The sequence below is a fragment of the Nannospalax galili genome, unplaced genomic scaffold, assembly GCF_000622305.1.
Source record: "Nannospalax galili isolate Female #2095 unplaced genomic scaffold, S.galili_v1.0 scaffold784, whole genome shotgun sequence".
NCBI classification, from domain to species: domain Eukaryota; kingdom Metazoa; phylum Chordata; class Mammalia; order Rodentia; family Spalacidae; genus Nannospalax; species Nannospalax galili.
Window position 1 is genome coordinate 1,509,319 of NW_008352133.1, and position 22,078 is coordinate 1,531,396.

Consider the following 22,078-nt stretch of genomic DNA (forward strand, 5'->3'; position numbering starts at 1 on the left):
GGATTATTTTATCATGTTTATAATTGTTCTTTTGAGTTCCATGTCCTGAATTATATCTAGGGGATTCTCATTGTACTCCTCAGGAGGACTATGGGTATTTGGCAGCGATATGATATTTTGGTTTTTCATTGTTATTATTTTTCTCTGTGATTTTGGCATGTGAATTTCTTTTGTAGTTTCTGATTCTTGTGTGAGACTCAGGCCTTCAAGTTTAGGTCTGCTTCTTTTTGTGAACTTTATGTGTCTTTGTGGTTTACTTTTTGGGCATGAAAAGCTGGTTCATCTAAGCTTCCAGTTCTCTCTTTTGATTTTATATTGGAGTAGCCCGATTGCTTTTGTCTTCAGGAGTTCCCACAGTGGCCCAATTCAGTTGAGGGTCAGATGTTTTCAGGCTTTCTCCTAAGGTCTGGATCCCTCCAGGAACGATTTTGGCCTCAGGAATTTAGGGGTTTGACTGGCCTGGGAGCCTGGCCCAGGAAAGATGCTGGTCTAAGGCAGCTGGTAGCCATGCCACCATGAGATGCAAAGGCAGGTGGGGTGGGAAGAGGCCCCAAGGCCTCCTGGGGACTGCACTGAGGAGCTGTGTTGGTCTGGATGCAAACGATCAGGAAGAGGAAAGCTCATCCCCTGAATCCCAGAAAGAGGCTGGAGGGTGGTGCAGGCCCAGGGAAGCAGAGGGAATCGAGGGTGGGGCCAGGCACAGAAGCAGTGCTCCTGGGGCCCAGAGGAGGTACTAGCTTGGATGAAAAGGATCAGGAAGCCTTATTGGTTCCCCAGGTGTCTGGGGTCCCAACATAAGGAATGGGGCAGGTCTCAAACTGGGAGGAAAGAATGGTGGTGGAGATAGGGTGAATGAGGCTGGTGGGGGGGGCGTCAAGGCATGGAGGGCGCAATGGGCTTCCCGGGGAGAGAGGCCTGTGCATAGGAGAGAGGCCTGCTGAGGGTCCTGCAGGCCCAGGAAGCAGAGGGAGGTGAGGGTGGGGCCAGGCCCAGAAGCTGTGCTCCTTGGGGCCCAGAGAAGGTACTACTTTGGTCTGGATGAAAAGGATCAGGGAGCAGTATTGGTTCCCCAGGTGTCTCCGGCCCCAAGACAAGGAATGGGGCAGGGCCCAAACTCGGAGAGTACAGCAGTGGAGATGGGAGGGTGAATGAGGCTGGGGGAGTCACGTTGTGGAGGGTGCAATGGACTTCCCCAGAGAGAGGCCTGTGGGTAAGAGAGAGGCCTGCTGGGGGTCCTGCAGGCCCAGGGAAGCAGAGGGAGGTGAAGGCGGGGCCAGGTCCAGAAGTAGAGCTCCTGGGGCCCAGAGAAGGCACTAGGTTGGTCTGGATGAAAAGGATCAGGGAGCAGTATTGGTTCCCCAGGTGTCTGGGGCCACAAGTACTTTTGAGGACTGGGGAGGAAGTTCTGCCCTGGGGCCCAGTGAGCCAGTCTGAGGAGCACAGCAGGTGATGAGATGGGAAGGCCACAGGGCTGGCATGCAGATGCTTGAGAACAACAGAAGGAGTTTGAGAACATTAAGAAGCCACTGAGGTGTGCTGAGCAGAAGAGCCTGGCCTGACTGGCCACTGTACAAGGTCACTACTGCTCATATATGCAGCCAGGACTAGAGAGGAGCAAAGCAAGGAGGCCCGTTGGGAGCTTGTTACATCTGGGCAAAGGAAGAGGGGGAGGACAGATTGGGTGATAAATCTTTAAGGAGGCATGGGAGCTGTCCATGGAAGGATACCCTGCCTTCCACTAGATCTGAGAGCCATGAGCATCTCTGCATGAGAGGGCTTCAGGGAATGGGCAAGCTTGTAGGTACAGCCAGGTTTCAGCTAGGACAAAGGTGAGGGTCCTTTCAGGTTGAGGTATAGAGAGGCTTGCTCTTTCTGAATAGGAATGCCAGAGGACATGGTAGAAAGCTGCAGGATGGGGCGGGGGTATGTGTGGTCAGATTGTGTTCAGGAATGATCTGGGAAGGTGTGCTCTCCTGTTGACAGCCACTGGTGTGAGCTCATACCTCTGTAGTACCTGGTCAACTGGATGTCAGGCTGAATTTGTTTTCCTTTCTTGGAAGGCCAGAGCATTTGTTTCTGCTGCTGTAGTCTTGGGGGAAATTCGTTCAAGATAGCACTTCCTTTGAGCTTCATTTCTTGGAAGTGTGTACTACTGAGAATGGAATCCTCATCACATTAACTCTTCAGATTTCAAGGACATATCTAGGGTAGCTAGAATGGTTACAACTGTGAGCATGAAGCCAGGCTTGTTTTTCCTTGAATTCAGTAACTTCCCACCCCCAATACTAGAGTGACAATCTGAACAGTAAACACCATCAACAAGTACTTCCCTCTAAATCCCAGCCTCCTTACAGCCTATCTAGTTAGGAAAGGTGGGGATCTGCCTGCTAGCTTGGACTGCAGTGCTCTGCCTCCCATGCCTGGAGAGAGCTCTGCTGTAGCCAACAACTGCCCAGCCTTCAGACCCTTCTGTGTGAGCTAGTGAGGCACTGGTAAGCCCCACAGCATTAGCTACAAGGATCACTGCCTGTGCTTGGTTTGGGTGACTGACTGCACCCAACCACCCGTTCTGCTTACTTTCCGCATTTACCTCATCAGAACCTTCCAAACCCAATGAATGCCACAAAAAAAAAAAAAAAAAAAAAGCAGGAAGAAGTTTGGTAAAACCCTGAAGAATTATATATGGCAAGTGAATTTGAGATACTAGTTTTGAACCAATAACCTCAGTGGTTTCAGAGCTCTGCTTTTCCAGGTCTGATCTTGGAAACAGCTACTTCTGGTTTTAAAGTACTCTATTTTGGATCAATGCTGAGAATACCATTGCAGTGTGGGCTGAGTCAGCAGAATAGCTGCAGAGATGACTTTGTGGGGTCCCAGCTTTGTTCCCTCCATGTCCCATCGCTCACTCTGCACAGAGCCCCACTGCACTCCTATGTCAGTGCTATAAGAACAGCTTCCCAGCCAGAGGACAACTGCAGGCATGGCTGACCCATGGAGCAGATCCCAGTTAGGCTTTCACAGGAGAGGCAGCACCACCATTTGGGGGCAGATATAAAGAGATGTTATTTGAAATAGCCATGCATTGGGAGAGAGGGCAAGGAAAGGACATTTGGCCTTCAGCACATAGGTCACTGCACTGAAACTTTCAAGTATCATTTGAGTCTGTTAGAAAATTTAGTATGCTTATCAAGCAGTTTTACTAGTTTTCTGATCCCTGGACCAGAGAACTAGGGGGAAATCTCTGTTATATCTGTCACCATACTGAGAAAGCCTTCTGCTTGCCCCTGTAAATGTTCTAACATCTTGCCTTTGTTCTTGGTTTTGAAGCACAGATTTGGGGATGGAGATGTAGCTTAGTGGTCAAGTGCATTTGAGGCCCTGGGATCAGTCCTCAGCACTTCCCCTTGGTGGCAGGGGTGGGGTGGGGGTGGGGGGTATAGGGAGGAAACATTACTAACTGGAGAGATGGCTCAGATCATGAAAGCACTTGGTGGGCAAACCTGACAACCTAAGTTTTTTGATCCCCGGAACCTACATAAAAAGCCAGATATGGGTGCACATCTGTGATTCCAGCACTCCTATGGTGAGATGGGAGGTGGAGGCAGCAGAATCAGCCTAGCCTAGACTGAAACAAGAAGGACCTTGCCTCAACAAGAAGGAAGGTAGAGCCAACTCCTGGAAGCCGTCCTCTGACCCCCAAAGTGCCTGTAGCACATGCCCACCTGCACTCACACGCAAAATAAAGAGAAAGGGAGAAAAGGGAAAGAGAAAGAAAATGAAGGAAAGGAGGGAGAAAAGAGAGGAAGAGGGAATGGAAGGAGGGAGGGATAGAGGGAAGGAAGAAGGAAAGATGGAAAGATTGATTCTGGAATAACTTATCGTCACTAGTCTCCCTCACAGCTTAGTTTCTCCTAAATACGTGCTCCTTCCCCCACTCTTAACATTATACCATTTTCATCCTCTAAATCAAACACTAGCCTTTGCTCAGTCATCTTTTTTTGTGTACTATTGATCACTGGTGTCCGGTTCCTGCAGGCGTGAAACTAAGTCAGCTGCCATTTCTTTCTCTTACCTGTTTCTGAAATCCTGTTTTATCTCAGTTATTCATGTAGTTTTCGTACTGCTTAACTCCTTTGAGGTTCTTTTCTTGATACTCAAAGATGGATTAAATATGGATGTTGGAGCTTATCTTTGGTTCTGTTCTCTTTCTCTATTTTTTAGAGTTGTCAACTGACAGTGGATTGTAAATACCACATGGGCAAGGTCTCTGACTGTCTTGTCACTGTGTCCCCAGAGTGTAGTACTACGTGTGCATTGACTAAGCAGCAACAAGCAAACGACTAGGAACTCCTCAGATCTTCCAGCCTCAGCTGGTCTTTGCTGGGTGACTTCTTAGTCTCTTATCTCCAGCTTTGACTTCATCTGTTTCTGTTCGTCTCTTGTACATGTTCATGAGACATTTTCTACATAAAAGCTCATGAGTGTTAGTGTTCAAAACTCAAGTTCTAAAATTAGATTCATGACTGTTTTCTCTGCAAACTCCACAATTCCTCCTGCTTGTCAGTCCATTTCTGTTTATGGTACCACCGTTCTCTTGGTCAGGTTAACAGTATGTTATTATCAATTCTTTGTTCTCTGTTTCTCATTAATCAATGTTTAAATTCTTCTACTTTCCTTTTATGATACAGTATTTCCCAGATTGTTGCCCAAGTTGGCCTTGAACTCTCAATCCTCCTGCTTCAACTCCTTGAATGCTGAGATGCCAGGTAGTAGTTTCAGGACCAGCTCTTTCCTGCCTTTCTCCTCTCCTCCAACCAGATACTAATTTAGCACCTGCTGTGTCAGATGCTATGCTTAACTCTAGGGATATAGCAGTAAGCACTACAGATGAGGTGGTCCCAGGAGCTAGACAGTACTTAGGAGGCACAGTTCATGCATGGATCAGAGTGTGGGTTTTATTCTGGGTGCAGTGAAAATTGGGTTGGGACATAATCCAGTTTACATTTTGAAAGATTACTGTGGCTTCATGTGAATATTAGTTTGGGGTCAGGTAAGGGTTAGACTCATAGATGGAGAACATTAGTCCAGTGGAAAGCTGCTGACTTGAACCAGAGTTCCTGGGAGGAAGAATGGGTAGATTTGAGGCATGTTTACAGTATTTCAGATGTGGGGTAAGAATCAAGAATGACTCCTGCACTTCTGACTTAAGTGGTTGATGGGTGGAGGTGCTGTTAGTTCAGATGGTAGAGGAAAGGGATTTCTTGATTTGAGTTTGTCCTTTTATAAGGAGTTCCTTTTCTTTTTAAGATTTATTTTTATTTTATGTGTATGAGTATTTGCCTGTATATATGTTATGTGTACCACATGCATGCCTGGTGCCTGTGGAGGCCCAAAGAGGGCATAAGATCCTCAAGAACTGGAGGTATAGACAGTTAGTTGCCATGTGGATCCCGGGAACCAAACCCTGGTCCTCTGCTCTTAACCACTGAGCCATCTCTTCAGCCCCAGGAGTTCCTTTTCTACATGCCATGTTTGAGATGCCTGGGGCTTGTACATGTAAAGTAGGCCATTGACTTTTATATAAAGTCTTGATTTCAGGTGTCAGAGATTCCATTCGAGATTGTGAGAATACTAATGAGGGTGAAACGCTGACAGTAAATAAGTGTAGAGTGCTGACTGTGCGGCTGTGTTTTAAGTGCTTTACCCAGAATCCTTGGAGAGTGTTGTTGGGTCGATGCTGTTACTGTCCTTGTACAGGCAGGGTAACAGACAATGTTATCTCATTGCATAAGATGGCTCAGAAACTATTTGTTGAATTTAAAGTAATAATTTATTAATAGATAATACGTAAAGCAGTGGGATTGCACATTCCCATCCAGGAAAACAGAGAGCAAGGAGCCCAGAGCCGACCTTGAGCTCCCTGTTTTTGTCAGTTTAATAACTCAAAAATGCCCTTTGCTGCTACTGGAACAATGGCTAGAAGGGAAACCCTGTTGTAGCAAGACTGTGCGGTTTGCATATTATCTGTGCCTGGTCTACATCGGATTCTTGCTGTTCCTCGTGTGGTGCTGTTCTACTAAATTAACTCTTTGTTCCCTCAGGCATGCTCACCATCTTCTTAACTCAAGTTCTTTCTGGGCTTCCAGGGCCACGTCGGCCATTTTGCCTCCCTGATGCCTCCAGTACAGAAATGCACAACTACCCTGCCCATGCTTCCTGTGAGAAATGTAAAAAAGGTAGCAGGTTCTTATTTTGTTTTGTCTGCCCTTTCTGCTTATTTGCTTGTTGTTTTGTTGTTTTTGAGACAGGGTCTCCCTGTATTCCCAGCTAACCTGAAACACTATGTAGACCAGGCTGGCTTTGAACTCACAGAGGGTCCACCTGCCACCACACCTGGACTTGTATTTTGTTTTTATAAGCATCTTCTTAGTAAAAAGATGGAAGTTTTCTTAGACATCTCATCTGAGGCTCAGCAAGGATGTAAATGTGAAATGCCCTCCTGTTAACCAAGAATACTTGGAAGCATATTTTGCTTTGAACAGGCTTTTCTGCCATGGGTGAGATGCAGACTATGAAACTCGAAAATAAAGTAGCATGCTGTGTGGCATGATGAGGTGGAATCAAGGAAGTGCACCAAGTGACAGCTAGACTAGGGAACTCTCAGGCCAGCCAGGGTGGCTGGCATAGTAGTATAAAGAGACAGTCGAACCATGGGTCCCGCAGCACAACTGGGAAGACCTTGAGCAGAATGTGGCCTTCAGTATTTGTAAAGAAATGGCATTAGCTGCCTACATTTATGATGCAGGAGATCTCAAATAAAAACCCACTTCCCAGCATCCCTGGAAAAGTCAGAGGATGGGACAACACCCGGGACCAGTGAGCAGGGGCAGCTAGTTGACAGAGCCTTCACCACTTGTACACCAAGCCTGGCTCCTCAGGAGCCCCCTGCCTACTGTGTCACTCCTGCCTGGCCCACACCCTCCTTTATGCTCCTTTTAGGTGGCTGTGCCCCTTCAGGAAGGTCAAAGGAGGCACATGGCAGGACTTAAGGAATGGCACTCACTGTGGAGAGCAGTGTGGTGAAATGGCTGTTGACTTTGAGCTGTCTCACCTGCTGGCTCTATGTTCACCTGCTGGCTCTGCCTCCCTCCATCCTTTCCCTGAAGCTTCTTTAGCTTTGAGAAAAAATATTACCTCCCTAGTAGCTTGCAGTGAGGGTTAGTTAGCAGTGATGTATGTATGCAGTGCCTACCATGCCTCCTGCGTCCGGTACCACCAGGATTGCCCCTGTCCAGAACTCTAGCAGGAGGCCTGGAGGCCTCCCATTAAGTACTTGGATATCATTATGAGAAAGCATTGGGTCTGAAGATGTAGCTTAGTGCTTACCTGTTGTGCATGAAACCCAATACCTCTTTTCTCACCCAAAAGGCATGGAAAGCTAACAAAATATTCCAAACAAAACAAAAACCCCATGTAAACTAAAGAGTTAAATCTGAAAAATGTAAACTCTTTTTTTTTTTTTTTTAACCAAAAGGAAATGCAGTTGTATATTTAACTTTCCTCAGGATGGGAAAAGCCTTTCTAAGCATAAAAACCATGAAAGAGAGCCAAAGAAAGGTCAGTGGAGTTGATTCTAAAAATTTTTGAGCTGTTTTCTGTTAAATAACATGCAGTTAAAAGACAGATCGAAAAAAGAACAGTACTTGCTAAACCTGTGACAAAGTAGAAATGTCTTACAGAGGGTAAATGTCTGTGGTCATAGATGAATAAGAAAAATGTTAACACTCCCTCTGCACAGTGGAGAGACGCCAGGAACAGAGAGGTCACAGGGGAGGTAAGACAAGTAGCAACTAGATATGTGGGAAAATGTGGAATGGGGCTGGTAATCAGAGAATTCTGAATCTGAGTAAGTCGGCCTTTATCCCCTCATTTGCCCTTTCTGTCAGTTGATAATGTTTATCAAAGTTCATACTCTTGGGCCCACTAATCCCATTTTGAAGTTTAGATCCTAAATGTATATTTAATAATACTCGGCTGGGCGTGGTGGCACATGCCTTTAATCCCAGTACTCAGGAGGCAGAGGCAGGTGGATCTCTGTGAGTTCAAGGCCAGCCTGGTCTACATAGTGAGTTCCAGGACAGCTGGGGCTACAGGGAGACCCTGTCTCAAAAAGACCAAATAATAATAATAATAATACTCTGCCTTAATTTACTTGAAATAACTTTTCCTTTTTCCTTAAGGAAAAAGACTAGTCAGTTATGGTAGTGCACACAATTCGTCCCAGCACTTGGGAGGCAGAGGCAGAGGCAGATCTCTGTGAGCTCAAGGCCCACCTGGTCTACATAATGAGCTCTAGGCCAGCTGGGGGTACAGGGAGACCCTGTCTCAAAAAAAAAAAAAAAAAAAAGGCACTGGCTACAGGCCTGGGTTCCGTTCCTAGCACCTATGTGACAGCTAACAACCATTCCTAACTCCGCTTCTAAAGGATTCAACACCCCTCTTCTGACTTCCACAGGCATTGCATGACACAGGTGCACTTATGTACATGCAGGCAAAACACTCAGGCACATAAATAAAATATTTTTTTAAAAACCAAACCTCTGGGGCTGGAGAGATGGCTCAGCGGTTAAGAGTACTGACTGTTCTTGCAGAGGACCTGGGTTCGATTCCCAGCACCCACATGGCAGCTATGAACCATCCTTAACTCCAGTTCCAGGGGAATCCAAAGTCCTCTTCTGACCTCCACGGTACTGCACAACACAGGTGCACTCACATACATCCAGGCAATATACCCATACACATAAAAATAAAATATTAAAAAAAACCCAAACCTCTGGATATGGTGGCTACACACCTTTAATCTCAGTGCTCAGGAGGTAGAGGCAAGTGGATCTCTGTGAGTTTGAAGCCAGCCTGGTCTACATAGTGTGATGGACCACCCCAGACCGGAGCACTCAGTCTGACAGGAACAGGGAATTGGAGAGTGAGCAAGGATTCGGCGAGTGACAGACACAACACAAGAGATGGTTGATGATCTGAATGTAATTTTCTAAAGTGGAGCATCAGATTGTATACAAGTTACAGAACAAGATTGTGCAAGCATCAGGTTGATTTCATGGTTAATCATTTTCTTAGAAATACAATTCAAAATCAAAGCAATACAGTACAGTGTACAGTATCCTTATCTAATTAATCAAGTGCTTAGCCTATTTGTCCTTTTCCCTTAGTGGTTTGGCAACATCAGCTACTTATAAATTAGATAAGGATACTGTACACTGTACTGTATAGAGTTCATTTTATTTTACTTCTGAGGTTTTGGTGGCCGAGGCCAATGACTTGGTCAGTGAAGTTATAATAACTCCATATAACTTTAAAGGCTTGTTTCTCTAATCCTTATTTTCTTATTCTTTCTATCCATGTTTCTTATACTGCCTGTAATTATTCAAGTATACTTTTCTGCTGACTTGTAGTAAAGGCACCAAGGTGGTCTGGATCTAGCTAACCTATCTATAAACTATAGTGAATACCATAAAACTTTCCTTCCTTGAATATTTACTCATCTATTATTTCCTTCATTAACTCCTGTATGAGGAAGAGGTTCATCAATGGGCTCAGGGATTCTAAATATGCTCTCCTTTCCCTTAAGGGGATGCCATAGCCTACCTCTCCCTAACTCGTAGGCAATTCCTAAGTTTGTCTTAACTAAAGGCAGCAATCTTCTTTCAGTATCCCTATAATCTTCTTGAGTCAACTCTAGGGACTGAAGCAGGGGGATTATATACTAATAATTCTTGCTGTAACTTCTCTAGAATTTTCCAAGATTGCCTATTCTTAGCTACTTTACTAATTGTTTGAAACAAGAGAGGAGCATTTGGAGGAAGTCTAATATCGGGCAACTGAGTTCCCAGGAAATCATCCGTATCTAGTCTCTCTTCAGGTGGGCCTAATGACCTGAGTAGGTACAAAGCAGTTCCTCTATGAGGAAAGAACAGAAATAAAGACAGCAATGAAGACAAGAACTAAAGCAGAACAGCCAAGGACACAGCATGCTTTTTTAACACAGCCATTCTCCAGGAAGCATTCTTCCTTTGAAGTTTTCTCAGCCTCGACCCACGGAGAGTTCCTCACACAGGCTCCACTGGAGATGGCATGACAACATAGTGAATTCCAAACCAGCCAGGGCTACGTAATGATACCTTGTTTCAAACAAAAACCAGTAATATTGGTAGTACTAAAATCATGGTCTCAGTGTGTTCTGACTGCTCTGTTTTCTGCACTGATACTGACACTGACAGTTTTGGACATATGCAAGTAATCAAGGAGTGTTTGAGTTTAAAGATGAAAGATGTGTTCACACATTTCTGAAATACTATGTATTTCAAGTCAGAAAAAAATGTTCATACTGTAGGTAAAGTGTAAGCAATTGTACATGTAGAATACTGTGTGTGAACTCTGGATAGTAGGAGTAAAGGCAGTTTTCTGTATGGTCTTGATGCTTTTCCTAGGTCACTTAGCAGTCTACTTACTGTGTTTCTGAAGAGCAGTACCATATAGCCCTTCCCTCCTGGCACTGGATAAGAGAGCAGAAAGGCCAATAGTGAAAAATTAGAATTGTATCATTTACATGAGTTCCTTATATATTCTAGAAGGAAAATACCAAAGTTTTGAAGTAATGATGACTAACTTCTAAGACCCCTTTCAGAACAAGGAAGAGGTGATTACTTGAAAAATCAATCTTGTAGTGTCAGTTATCTATTTTGTTTGTTTGTTTGTTTGTTTGAGACAGAATCTTACTATATAGCCTTGATTGGCCTGGAACTCACTATGTAGACCAGGCAGACCTCAAACTGAGAAGTCCAAGTGCTGAGATTAAAGGTATGTGTCACCATAACTGGCATTAATTACCTTTAATGAGAAGAGAATTTCTAGATTCCTGTCTGTGATGGTTAATAATGATGTAACAGTAAATGCACCAAGAATATTCCCTAAATGCCATTTTTCTAAAGAAAAGGATAGTATCTTGAGAATGGCAACAAGAGTGTGCAAAGTTCCCAGCGTCCCTTAGGGAAGTGTAATTGAGCATCAGATGAGCTGGCTGGGGTCAGAGGTGAGAATACTGATCGGCATTAATAGAGGAATGTTATTTCTGCTTTTGCCATCCATTTATACAGTTTCAGTGTATGCAAAACCCAAGAGCCCCTTGCCCAATAGATTGTGAACCTTTACCTGGTGTCAGGGATGGAAATTTTTATCTCAAGCAGAAAGTGTATGTGTGTGTGTGTGTGTGTGTGCGCGCGCGCGTTGTCTTGTTTTGAAGAAAGTCTTGGGTAAAGCAGAAGGGTTACAGAGGTGTGTTTTGTAGCTTAAGCATACTTGATGAGTATGAATGTCCTCCTCTGTCCTGCTTTCCCATATCACCCCAGCCTTTATACATAGCACAGCTCCCTTGGCTATTTATCTGCTTCTTAAGTGGGAAAGTTTCCCTGGATCCTACTTAAGGGGTGGTACTGTAGTCTTTGCCACTCTGGTCTCAAGAGAAGGGTACTTTTGTAAACTCTGTTATGTTGGTAGGTCCATTGCCTTCTTTCCTATCCATCTCCTGCAATTAGGAACATTTTTTCCAAGTCATTGGTATTGGGAGGAATAAACAAGTAGGGCAATAATGGCCTCACCTCTCACAGTGGGTACGTTGTTGGGGGGGGGGGTACAGAGGCACACTGCTGCCTCCTTTGTAGACTGATGCCAGCTATCCCAACCCCTTATCTGCTTTTTGGCATGGCTGGTGGCTCCACTGGATGCTGTGTGTTCAGAGCCCACCCAAGACTTTCTTTCATTTGATGCTCTTAGGAGCATCTCACAGTGACCCTTTAAGCCTCATTGTCCACCAGTGCTGGCACTGCCCTCTTGCACATGGACTTCTCTTTCACCTCTCAGGTGTATTCTTGCTTCATATTTCCAGGTGGCATAAATAGTGCCTCTTCTCTCCTATTGCTTTCAGCATTTTCTCCCCCAGTGTCATGAATGTTCTAGAAGGTCTTCTTCATCTCAGAACTGTCCCCATGTGGTAGTAAAGTCTTTTCTCTGTGCTTCATTGCACTCTCCCATTCTAGTGTCTACATAACTCACAGACTGATGCCATGTTGCCATCGCTGGTTATCTAGCAGGAAGAAGAGATCACATCCTTCTGCCTCTAGCCAAGCTGAAGTTGAACTGTCCATTGCCTTTACAGCTGACATTAAAGAGCATTTGAACTCTGATCTCATGGACAGTGGACACATACACCCTTGATATCATTCCTCCAGCAAGACATTCACCTCTTCTGACTGGCATACTTTTTTCCCAGTGCCAACTTTTGCTCTCTGAGATGGAGGTGGAGGAGGGTCTCCATAAGCAGGTCATGGCCCACTGCACTCTGGTTAGCTGAGCAGTCAGACATCAATGTGTTGATTGCTTACTTACTCCTGGAAGAGAAAAGGTGGCAGACACTATTATAATCAACCACCCCAATCAAAAGTTGTTTCAAATATTGTTTATGTCTTCTGCCTGTAACAATTCCAGCTGTCCTTGACAAAGCTACTGCCAAGGCCTGGGCCCTGGAACTTACTGTTTATACAAGTTCATTATTGTTTTGATTTTGATTTTCCTGGGGAAATCATTGTAAACAGTTAAGTCCTCAGAAAGACCCCTGCAGTGATAAACATAAACACAGACTTGTCCTGCAATAAATCTCGCAGTAGTCCAAATGTAACCCTGGATGGGAAGGGAGCCATGGATGTAGGTAGAGGAATCCGGAAGCTCAGGACTGTCCCAGACAGATAAATGGAGCAGGACAACTTGGGAAGCTCAGGATTGTCCCCATCTCACCTCCTCACATGTTCTTCATGGCTGAGCCATGGGACACTGTTCACTCTGGCCTACAGCTATGAGGCAGCAAACCACCCGTTGACTGCTTTGCAGGCACACTGTGCTGGCAATAGCAGACACTGATATGAGTGCTCCAGGAGAAAGGCTTGTGTGCCTTCCATGTTCAGGAGTTATGATCTAGTCTCTAAAGTACAAATATAAATGGCCAGGCTTCAGTTGACAGCACTCTTTAGTCAAGTCAGGGCTCCTTTGAGAAATTCTTGCCATTGTAAGAATTCCTGTCTGAAAGAAACAGGACTCCGTCTCCAAAACAGCCAGAGTAGCCATGGGAAGAGCTGTGACTAGTTTTAACACAACTACCAATTAGTGCATTAGTAGAATTCATAGCCAGGTGAAGCAGAACTCACCCCATCATGCCTCGGTTAAAAGGCCATTTCCCTCACATGACATAAATCATATAGCACAGAGTCAAAAAGGGTTGTTTGTTTGTTTGTTTGCTTTTGGTCTTTTTTGAGACAGGGTCTCCTGTAGCCTGGAGACTTGCTATGTAGACCAGGCTGGCCTCGATCTCACAGAGACCTGCCTCTGGCTCCTGAGTGCTGGGATTAAAGGCATGCACTACCATGCCCAGCAGAGTCAGGAAGTTTTCAAGTGCCTTTTAATTCCCTCCCAGGCCAGCATGGGCTTCTCTGCATTTCAGATGATGACAGTTGACAGTAACAAGAATTTGTTCTTACATGGTACTTACTGTTGCTGGTTCCCAAGTCACTTACACACATCATCGGAAGCACAGAGTGGCCCTATGTGGCAGACACTTCACTCTCACGTGACAAATAAGCATATTAAGGTAAAGAGAGGTGAAATAGAGGCCATCCATTTGCCAGGTGACAGAGCCACATGGGAGCCCCTGAGTCTGGTCAAGGCGTACCTGTTCTCTTGGCCACACAAACAGTCCAGCACACTTGATGCTATTTTCTAGGAAGAGAATGGAGACTATACCTATGTGGAAAGAGTGAAGATCCCCTTGGATCACGGGACCCTGCTCATCATGGAAGGGGCCACACAGGCTGACTGGCAGGTGAGGATGTGCACCCACTCATTGTCTCTCTTAAAGCAGTTTCGGGACTGGCCAAGGAGTGTTTATTTCCAAGTGAGCTTGGAGGGAAAGCAAGTGCTTATAATGGGCAATTAGTGGTAAACTGATGTCACTCCCAAGGAGTTTTAAGACTACCAACAGTCAGACTAGACCTCTGAGCAGAGGTGTCGATATCTTTGCTGCCACATAAAAAGTGACCAGTATGAACAAAAGCCACATATTTTCATTAAATAACTATAGCAGCAGTGGCTTCACACAGGACCTCACGGCACCACAGCTAGTCCAGGTACAGACACCAGCATGCCTGAGAGGAAAAGCAGCAGAGAAGATGGAAGTCTTGCTGCAAGGACATAGGCACAGCCTGGTGGGGTCAGCTGGAAATTTGTTTCAGAGAAGGAAACTATTTTCCATAGGACTGTAGAAAGGTTAATGCTCAGTTAAACAGGGATAAAATGGAAATATTTCCATATCCTCATAAATAAGTTGTAGGTTGCTTTGAACTAAAAAAAAAATGTGTCTATATTTATACCAGTCAGCTATTTATATTTCCATTTAGCACCGAGTGCCCAAGGAATACCACTCAAGAGAATCCAGAGTAAACCTGACCTTTCGGACCATTTATCCAGACCCCAGAGGGGACCTCCAGTGATGGGAGATCTCTGTAACAACGCTACAGGGAGGGCCATGTGCTGAAACCCAGCGCCCCCCATGCCCCCGAAGACCCTTGAGAAGTAGCACCATGTGCTCTCACGATGTGGCTGTTTGGAAATGGTGGCCCTTGCTTCCCAGGTCCTAGTCCTTCCAAGACCATCACCAGTGCTTCCTGTTCCATGGCTGCTGAGATAACCTCTGAACCAAGCATTGTCATGAGGCAAACTGAAAACTGCTACAGTGTGCTCACAGGTGACTTGGTCCATTAGCTGTCTTGCTCATGCCCTCCCCGCTCTAATTTGAAGAAATACAAATGGTCTTGTGTTCCTGGGGAAAATCTGCACGTGTTTGTTCCTTGTGACATTAGCGAAGTGGAGATATAAATATGTGTCAGCAGCTCTGGAGCCTTCTGCAAGCGGACAGCTGCTGAAACCCAAACAGAGGTGGCTTCTCAGAGCTTTGTTGAAGTCTTCCTTGACTCCTTAACATCTTGCCTTATATGTTATTGTAATGGAAAGCTGCATCATCAGAGACTGTTAAGCTGAGTCTCCCAGCTGTCGGTCTTCCTGGGGCATACTCAGAAGGCTACAGGCCTCAGAATAAAGAGAAGGTAGCGTGCTCCTGTCCACACCCCACTCACCTGTACCCCTTGTAAGGAAAGAATGCTGTCTCCTGGAAGGGAGAAATAATAGGATGTCAAGAGAAACAGGCTGAAAGTTTGGCCAAAGAGCCACAAATGCCCTATTGGTGACAACTGTTCCAAATAGATTGGCTTCCCCTAGAGAATTCCTTGAGTCATTTAAACCCAAGCCGAGAGAATCAGAGAGGCCCTGCAGGGAATAGCCTGGGTGACCTCATGCTCTCCTCACCTTAGATTTCAGAAGCTGGTGACTAAGGCGCTTTTCTGACTCAGTGTTCTCTTTTCCACAGGTTCCTAGGTTAAAGGGTTAGTCTGTGATGTCACCAAGATTCCCCAAACAGAAAAAAAAAATGACTGCTCCTTGTTGCATCATAAAAGCATGTGTCTCCTTGACCTCCTCTCTCAGGAGCAGTGTCCCAGATTAACTCAAACCCCAGAGAGTGAATTTCAATGGTCAAAAATAGGACACGGGTGTTAGAGTTTCTCTCTCCCCACTGGGAGGAAAATTTATATTTCCTTCTTGAGTTTTGTCCTGTTACCATTCCACACAGTGAGATGGGTGGTCCCTGCAGTCGTGGGAGAGTGCCAGAGACTGCACAAGCTTGCTCTGAACTCAGATGGAGCCAGCCTGGCTCAGGCTCTGTTCTCCCACCAGTTCTCTGGCTTCCTGTATCAGTCTCTGCTTTTTAAAAATATGTATAGCTCCTTTCTGTAAGAAATACAAAATGCTGTAAACAATTTGAGCATCATACTAAGCTTTCCGAGGAAGAAGGTATGAATCAATCACCAAGAACACAAGGCCTTTATTCAGCTGTTCTCCAGTTAACTCCAAGAAAACCTGGCCAGGATGGTAGGACAGGCTTGGACTAGGAGTTTGACAACTGACACTGGGAAATTCCTTTCCCTTTCCTCACAGACGAAAGGCCTGGCAGATGGTTCCAAGTCATCCAGTACCCCATCCCCACTGTAGGATGTTGATCTCCCTTACATCAGCCAGCATCTGATCTCTGCCCTCATTACACCTCTGTCTGTCAGGGGGACAGATTCTTTCTCTCCAGCAAACAGGCTGGGCCTCCACCTGGGTTTCAGTTAGAGCAAGTCCTAACTTTTGTTCCTTCCTGTTACTATAGACTCCGTATGCCCCGGGCACCGTCCATTTCCACCACTGAGATCCTGTCCCTTTTGAAATGCCAAGCAGATTTTTTTCCATGGACTAGAACTGCAGGGATGGACAGGAAAAACAGAGCATGCAATGTACAGTCACTGTAGCAGCCTGCTGTAGATCCTGCCTTAGCACTGGGGTTGAGCTGCCTTTCTAACACAAAACATGTAAAACAAGAGTAAGCTAGTACACAGCTGTGTAGCATGGAGAAAAACAAGTTTTATTTTTTAGTTGCCCTTTTCTATGAGCTTCAGCAGGCTGCAGGCCCTGTCCTGGGCACTTGCTTTCATACATAATCTCTAATCTTCCCCACATCAATTACCTTGTGTAGACAAGAAACTGAGTCTCTAAGAAGCATTTTAGTAAGGACTTGTGACTGGTTGTGCCAGATTTCAAAGCAAGCTAATCCTTAAGCATGTATGCCTTTTGCACTTCCATGTGGAACTGAGGTGGAATCCTCTGAGGTCTCCTTGCTGGGAACCCAAGTCACAGGCCACAGCCAGCTTCAGGCCACCTGGGGGTCCTCTACTTTGTTGTGCATCAGGGCAGCTACCTGCATCTCATGTCTGCTCAGCCAATATAAACAGCTCCTAGTCAGAATCTGTACTGCCCACTGGATTAGCAATTGGCTGTTTAGCTGGGAAACCTAGTTTAAGGAGCTAGAATTCAGTTTGGGATGAATTTAGAAACAATCTCAGCCAACCTCTCCAGCAAATGGTTTCCGATCATATCTAAGCAGGTACATCTTGGAATTTAACAGGTGAGTGAATTTCTCCCTGTGGTCCTTTCTGTGAGTACATGTGGGGACCCCTGAAAGGATAAGGCTTCTTAACATAACTACTTTGGTCAGCAGACAGCACCCTAGAAATGTCTTGACAGTAGGCACTGCCCCAAGGCACATGTGGGACAGCGTGACTCAGCCACTGCTGAAACCGGCACTGCTTTGGTCCAGGTTCCGTAGCTCAGCTGATGATCCCCACCATGTTTGGGTCAGGACTAATAAATGAATGTCCTCTAGGCTCCTACTCCCTGCTGCCTCTGTGTGACGGCTTTGACTCTGCCCTAGTACCTGGCAGGTCAGTCAGAACCCTATCATCCATGGGCCCAGGTTGCTGAATGGTGTCATAACCCTCAAAGAATTAAGTAGGCCTGTGCTGAGCAGAGTGCTTCCCATGGAGGGTCAGAGAAAAGCCGGACAGATGATGGGCCCTGCCTGCTGGGAATACTTCTTAAGCTCTGGCAGCTTGTTCTTGGCTGCAGAATATCCAAGACCCACTTTGCCTTTTCTGGTCATAAACACTTTGGTAGTGTTGAATCTGAAGTCCTGATTATTTTTTAAGGTTCCTTTGAAAAAGCTAGTTGTTTCCATAGTGATGCATTCTGTTTGTTAAATCCTTATACGTGATTCCACCCACAGACTCCCCTCCAAGGGACTAGTTTACAACAGCCCTTTCCCATTTTCTCTTTGGAAGAAACACCCATAGGAGACCCCTGTTAGATTTGTGCTGCAGGAATCTGCTCTTAGATAAGATTGCTCAGTCTATAGGGGTTAATAGGCAAATGGCTTTGATGTTGTTTATTAGTGTGAAACATAGGGTAATGTGCTTTTCCCAGTTGATTAGTAGTCACATGCCTGAGTGTTACAAAAGCCTTTCCCAGCCTCTGACCAAAGCCCCAGTTTGGGCCAGGGAATTTGTTAGTGTTTGAATCTGGGATAGGCAATGTGAGAGAACCAGCTAGGAAACAAGGTGAGTCAGGGAGTCCTTTGTACTACTACAGAAACCAGTCTTCTCCAGCCATCCCCCTTGACCTGGAAGAGGGGCATGTGATATCATCCTAAGGATGCAGTCTGCTATCATTCCCCCTCCTGGGAATAGTGATGTCACTCAGCACAGGGACAGTCCCAGTTCTCATGTGGCCTCAGGAGTATGTGTCAGCCCAAGAAGGACCTTGGCCTCAGCTTCGACCCCATTGACTTGGCTCTGAAGACAAATCCTGAGGTCTGAAAAGGGACAGAAGGGAGCCCAGAGAGCAGCTGGGCTGTTGGGCCCACTGCCTCAGATCGGAATTCACAGCCTCACCTGAGTTATATTTTCTAAATGCCCAGGGAAAATGAGGCGCCTAGAAGACTTAACGGTTCCGGGGCTGGAGAGTGTGGTGGGCGGAGAGCCCGGTCCAGCTGCGTAGCAGAGCACCTTGGTCGGAGCGCGCTGACTGGGGCTCACAGCCGCAGGGACCACGGAGGAAGACGTGGGCCGCGGGCGCCGGAGGGCCGCGAAACCGGGAGCAATCAGCCGCCCACCAGGAAGGGCGTGGGCGCACAGTGACGAGCTTGCCGCCCCCTGGGGCTCCAGCGGCACAGCTAGCCAGAACCCTAGCAGCGCAGCCCAGGGGCCTGCCGCGAGCTTGGCGGCCTCGTCTTCTCAGAGGCTGCAAACAGGAAGGGCCGCCTCCATCGGACAGTGGCCTCCGTGGGATCCGCGCCACCAGCTCCAAGCCCCCTGCAGGAGCAAGGCTGCACACGCGCGCGCACACACACACCACACCCGTGTTGAGGAGACACACACACACACACACACCCGTGCTGAGGAATGCTGGTGGGGTGGTGTACGACCCAGGGCTGTACCCACTGCGGGACCACACTGGCCTGGAGAGGCACACCACTCACACAGGCCAGAGGGCTCCGTTGGGCGCCTTCCTGAGATGCTGCCTCTGAAAATGTATCACGGCATTAGAGTCCATTTTCTTCCCAGCACCTCCTTCTGACCTTAGCCTTCAGCCTCCGTTCACTGTGAGGGAGAAGGGGAAACAGCAAACCACCAAAGGCTTGCTGAAGAGGTGGGCCAATGGGAACGCAGTCCCTTTCTCTCCCTGAAGTCCTGCGGTGTGTAGGGACTGCTTCCTTCACTGAATTCTGGGATCTCTCAGCCTCCTAAATATCCCGGGGCAGTACAGGATGAACACATATCAGCTGCCCACCCAGGGTTCATCTGCCACTTCCGACTGACCTAGTGAACTTGGGGGACAAGGAGCAGCCACAGAATGGCCTATTGGGGCTGCCCGCCAACAGCACTATTGTTGGTCCTCACAGTGGTTCCCAACCAGGTGGTTCCCAACTGTTGAGGACCACTGTGTAATGCACTGTACCAACTGGTTAGTTCATTAGGTAGCAGCACCTCCTGGGTCAAGGCCGGCCTGGGTTCATGACCCCTGGTTTGCAGGGGGACATGCCTCTTTCAGTCACAGTGCTGTCTAGAAGGGCAGGATTAGGGAGCAGCTTGACAGCAGCAGCTCCACTCCAGCCTCCTCTATGAAGAGGAAGGTTCAACCTGGACTTGTACCCCAGCTCTGCCCTTCCCAAATCACCTGGGAGCAGCCAGGCAACCTTCCAACCTGTCTCCTCAGCCACAAGCCACAGAGCATTCTCCTCTAAGGGGCCTTGAAAGGGTTGACATCATGCTTGTCATGTGCCTGATGGTAGCATGCTAGTAATACAGTTCTTTGGGGACTGGAGAGGTGGCTCGGCGTTAAGAGCACTGGCCACTCTTGCAGAGCATGGGGGTTCAAATCCCACATGGCAAACAACCGACAACGGCCTTCATCTGTCTTCTGCCAATACTGCATGAGATGCAGGTGCACTTGCATGCAGGTCATATACTCATACAACTAAAATAAAAATAAAGGATTTCTTGGGGAGGGGGTTGATTTGTTTTTTGAGACGGTGTCCCTATAGTTCCAGCTGGGCTGGAACTTACTGTGTAGACAAGGCTGGCCTTGAATTCATAGAGATCTGCCTCCTGAGGCCTGGGGTTAAAGAGGTGTACCACCATGCCCAGCATATAGTTTGTTTTGTTTATACAGTTCTTTTAAGTAAAACACTTCAAAAGCCGTGCTAGCCTTAACCTTAACCCTTCTGTTGACTGGGAGGTCCTTCTGTGACTGGTGTACAGCCCTGTGACCCTGCCCATTCCCTGGGTGCTGGCCACCATGCCTCTATTGCAGTCATTGAGGTTGGGGGTGGGGAGGCTTTCCAGAGGATGACCAGAATGAAAACTGTGGGGCCGATCATGTTAACACTTAACTCCCCTTGGACATTCAAGCTGAAGAGAGCTCCCAGATGCTAAAGTGGCCCTGCAATGGTGCTCAGCTTGCTCATGGCAGCCCTGCCATATGCTCCTCAGGTAATTGGTCTCCTGATGCACCCATTGTGGCTGGAGCCTAGGATTCCACCGCCTCCTCTCCCTGAGGCCATTTATTGGTGTCTGTCAGCTCGGCAAACAGGTCACCCACAGTCTAGGCAGAGATACACTCCCAGCCAATGCATTGTTTCCTTCTGCTGGAGGGCCTTTTATAAACCCTGTACCAAACACCTCAGCCCAGAAGATGAAACAAGATTGGCAGGCTGGAGCTCTTAGGACTGGGCTTTTATGTCCAGAGGCTGTCAGATGCAGCAGTGGACAGATAAAAAGGAGAAAAAAACCCTTCCATTAGAAAAGGAAGTAAACCAGCATGGTTTTTATTTTCTCTTGAAAAATTAGTGGTATTTCCCCCCTCCTGATCTCAAAAGAAGTGTGTTCTTTGCAAGAAATTAAAAAGATAAAATCACTTTGTAACTTCATAAGCTTCACAGTTGCAGTGTTTTTTCTGTGTACTATAATTGTGAATTCGTAGTCCTGTGTTTACCTTGGTGTGAGACATTAGTCACAGTTTTACAGCATTGCTAAGTGGCCACCCAGTGTAGCAGATACATGTAGTGCTGTTTGCCAGTGGTAGTGTGTTGGATATTTAGGCCCTTGTGGATCTTGTGCTGCTTTTGCAATAGCTGGCTTCTGATTTGGACACCATGAGAATGGATGGTGGAGGGCAGGGTGGTGGTACAGCTAACAGCCCAGACTTTGGCTGTATCAGACCTCAACTCAAGAACAAGAGATAGGTATCGTGTTCACCGGGGCAGATGCACCAGGCACCTTGTGAAGTGTTTTACATATGTTAACACATGACTTACTTGCTATTGTAAGTGGGACACTATTATGTATGTTCATGTGGGTGCCCATATGTGCATGTACATACAGAGGCCAGAAGTCAACTTCTATTGTCATTTCTCAGAAGCCTTCCACCTTGATTTTTTTCAGAGTCTCTCACTGGTTGGCCTGGAGCTTGATTAGGCTAGGCTGGCTGGCCTTCAAGCCCCATGGATCCTCCTGCCTTTGCCACCCCAGCTCTGGGATTACAAGCATTTATACCAGGCCTGGCTTTTACGTGGTGCTCTAGTTTTCTTTCTATTTCTTTGATAAAACATTGACCAAAACCAATTTGGGGAGGAAAGAAGTTTTTGTTGTGAGCATGTCTGTGATTGTTTCTTTCAATGGATTCCTTAAAGTCTCTGGCCCCAAGCTGGAAGGCTATGCATTCGTTGTTGTTTTAGTTTGGAGTTTGTTTTTGGTTTTTTTGTTTTGTTTTTTGTCTTTTTCAGTCAGGGTCTCCCTGTAGCTCCAGCTGGCCTAGAACTTGCTCTATAGACCAGGCTGGCCTTGAACTCAGAGATCCACCTGTCTCTGCCTCCCAAGTACTGGGACTAAATTATTTTTAAGGCTTTGAATACATAATGCAAGTAGTTTCCAGAAAGGTGCACCCACCTGCTTATCATTCTACCACGGGGTGTGAA

The 22,078-nt window shown here is 46.5% G+C and overlaps 1 protein-coding gene across 12 annotated transcripts in view; it reads left to right on the top strand.

The window, feature by feature from the left end:
• Nucleotides 1-20,105, top strand: part of Alkbh3 (alkB homolog 3, alpha-ketoglutaratedependent dioxygenase) — a 52,102-nt gene extending 31,997 nt beyond the window's left edge. For 11 of the 12 annotated variants that reach the window (XM_029554009.1, XM_008848934.3, XM_029554010.1 and 8 more), the window contains 2 exons: nt 13,844-13,942; nt 14,517-20,105. In XM_029554009.1, coding sequence (XP_029409869.1) covers nt 13,844-13,942; nt 14,517-14,609 — 192 coding nt within the window. In that variant the 3' untranslated portion in view covers nt 14,610-20,105. Of the gene's footprint in view, nt 1-6,101; nt 6,237-13,843; nt 13,943-14,516 lie in introns of all 12 variants that reach the window. The other variant, XR_001872822.2, reaches the window with a different exon arrangement.
• The last annotated feature ends 1,973 nt before the right edge of the window (nt 20,106-22,078 follow it).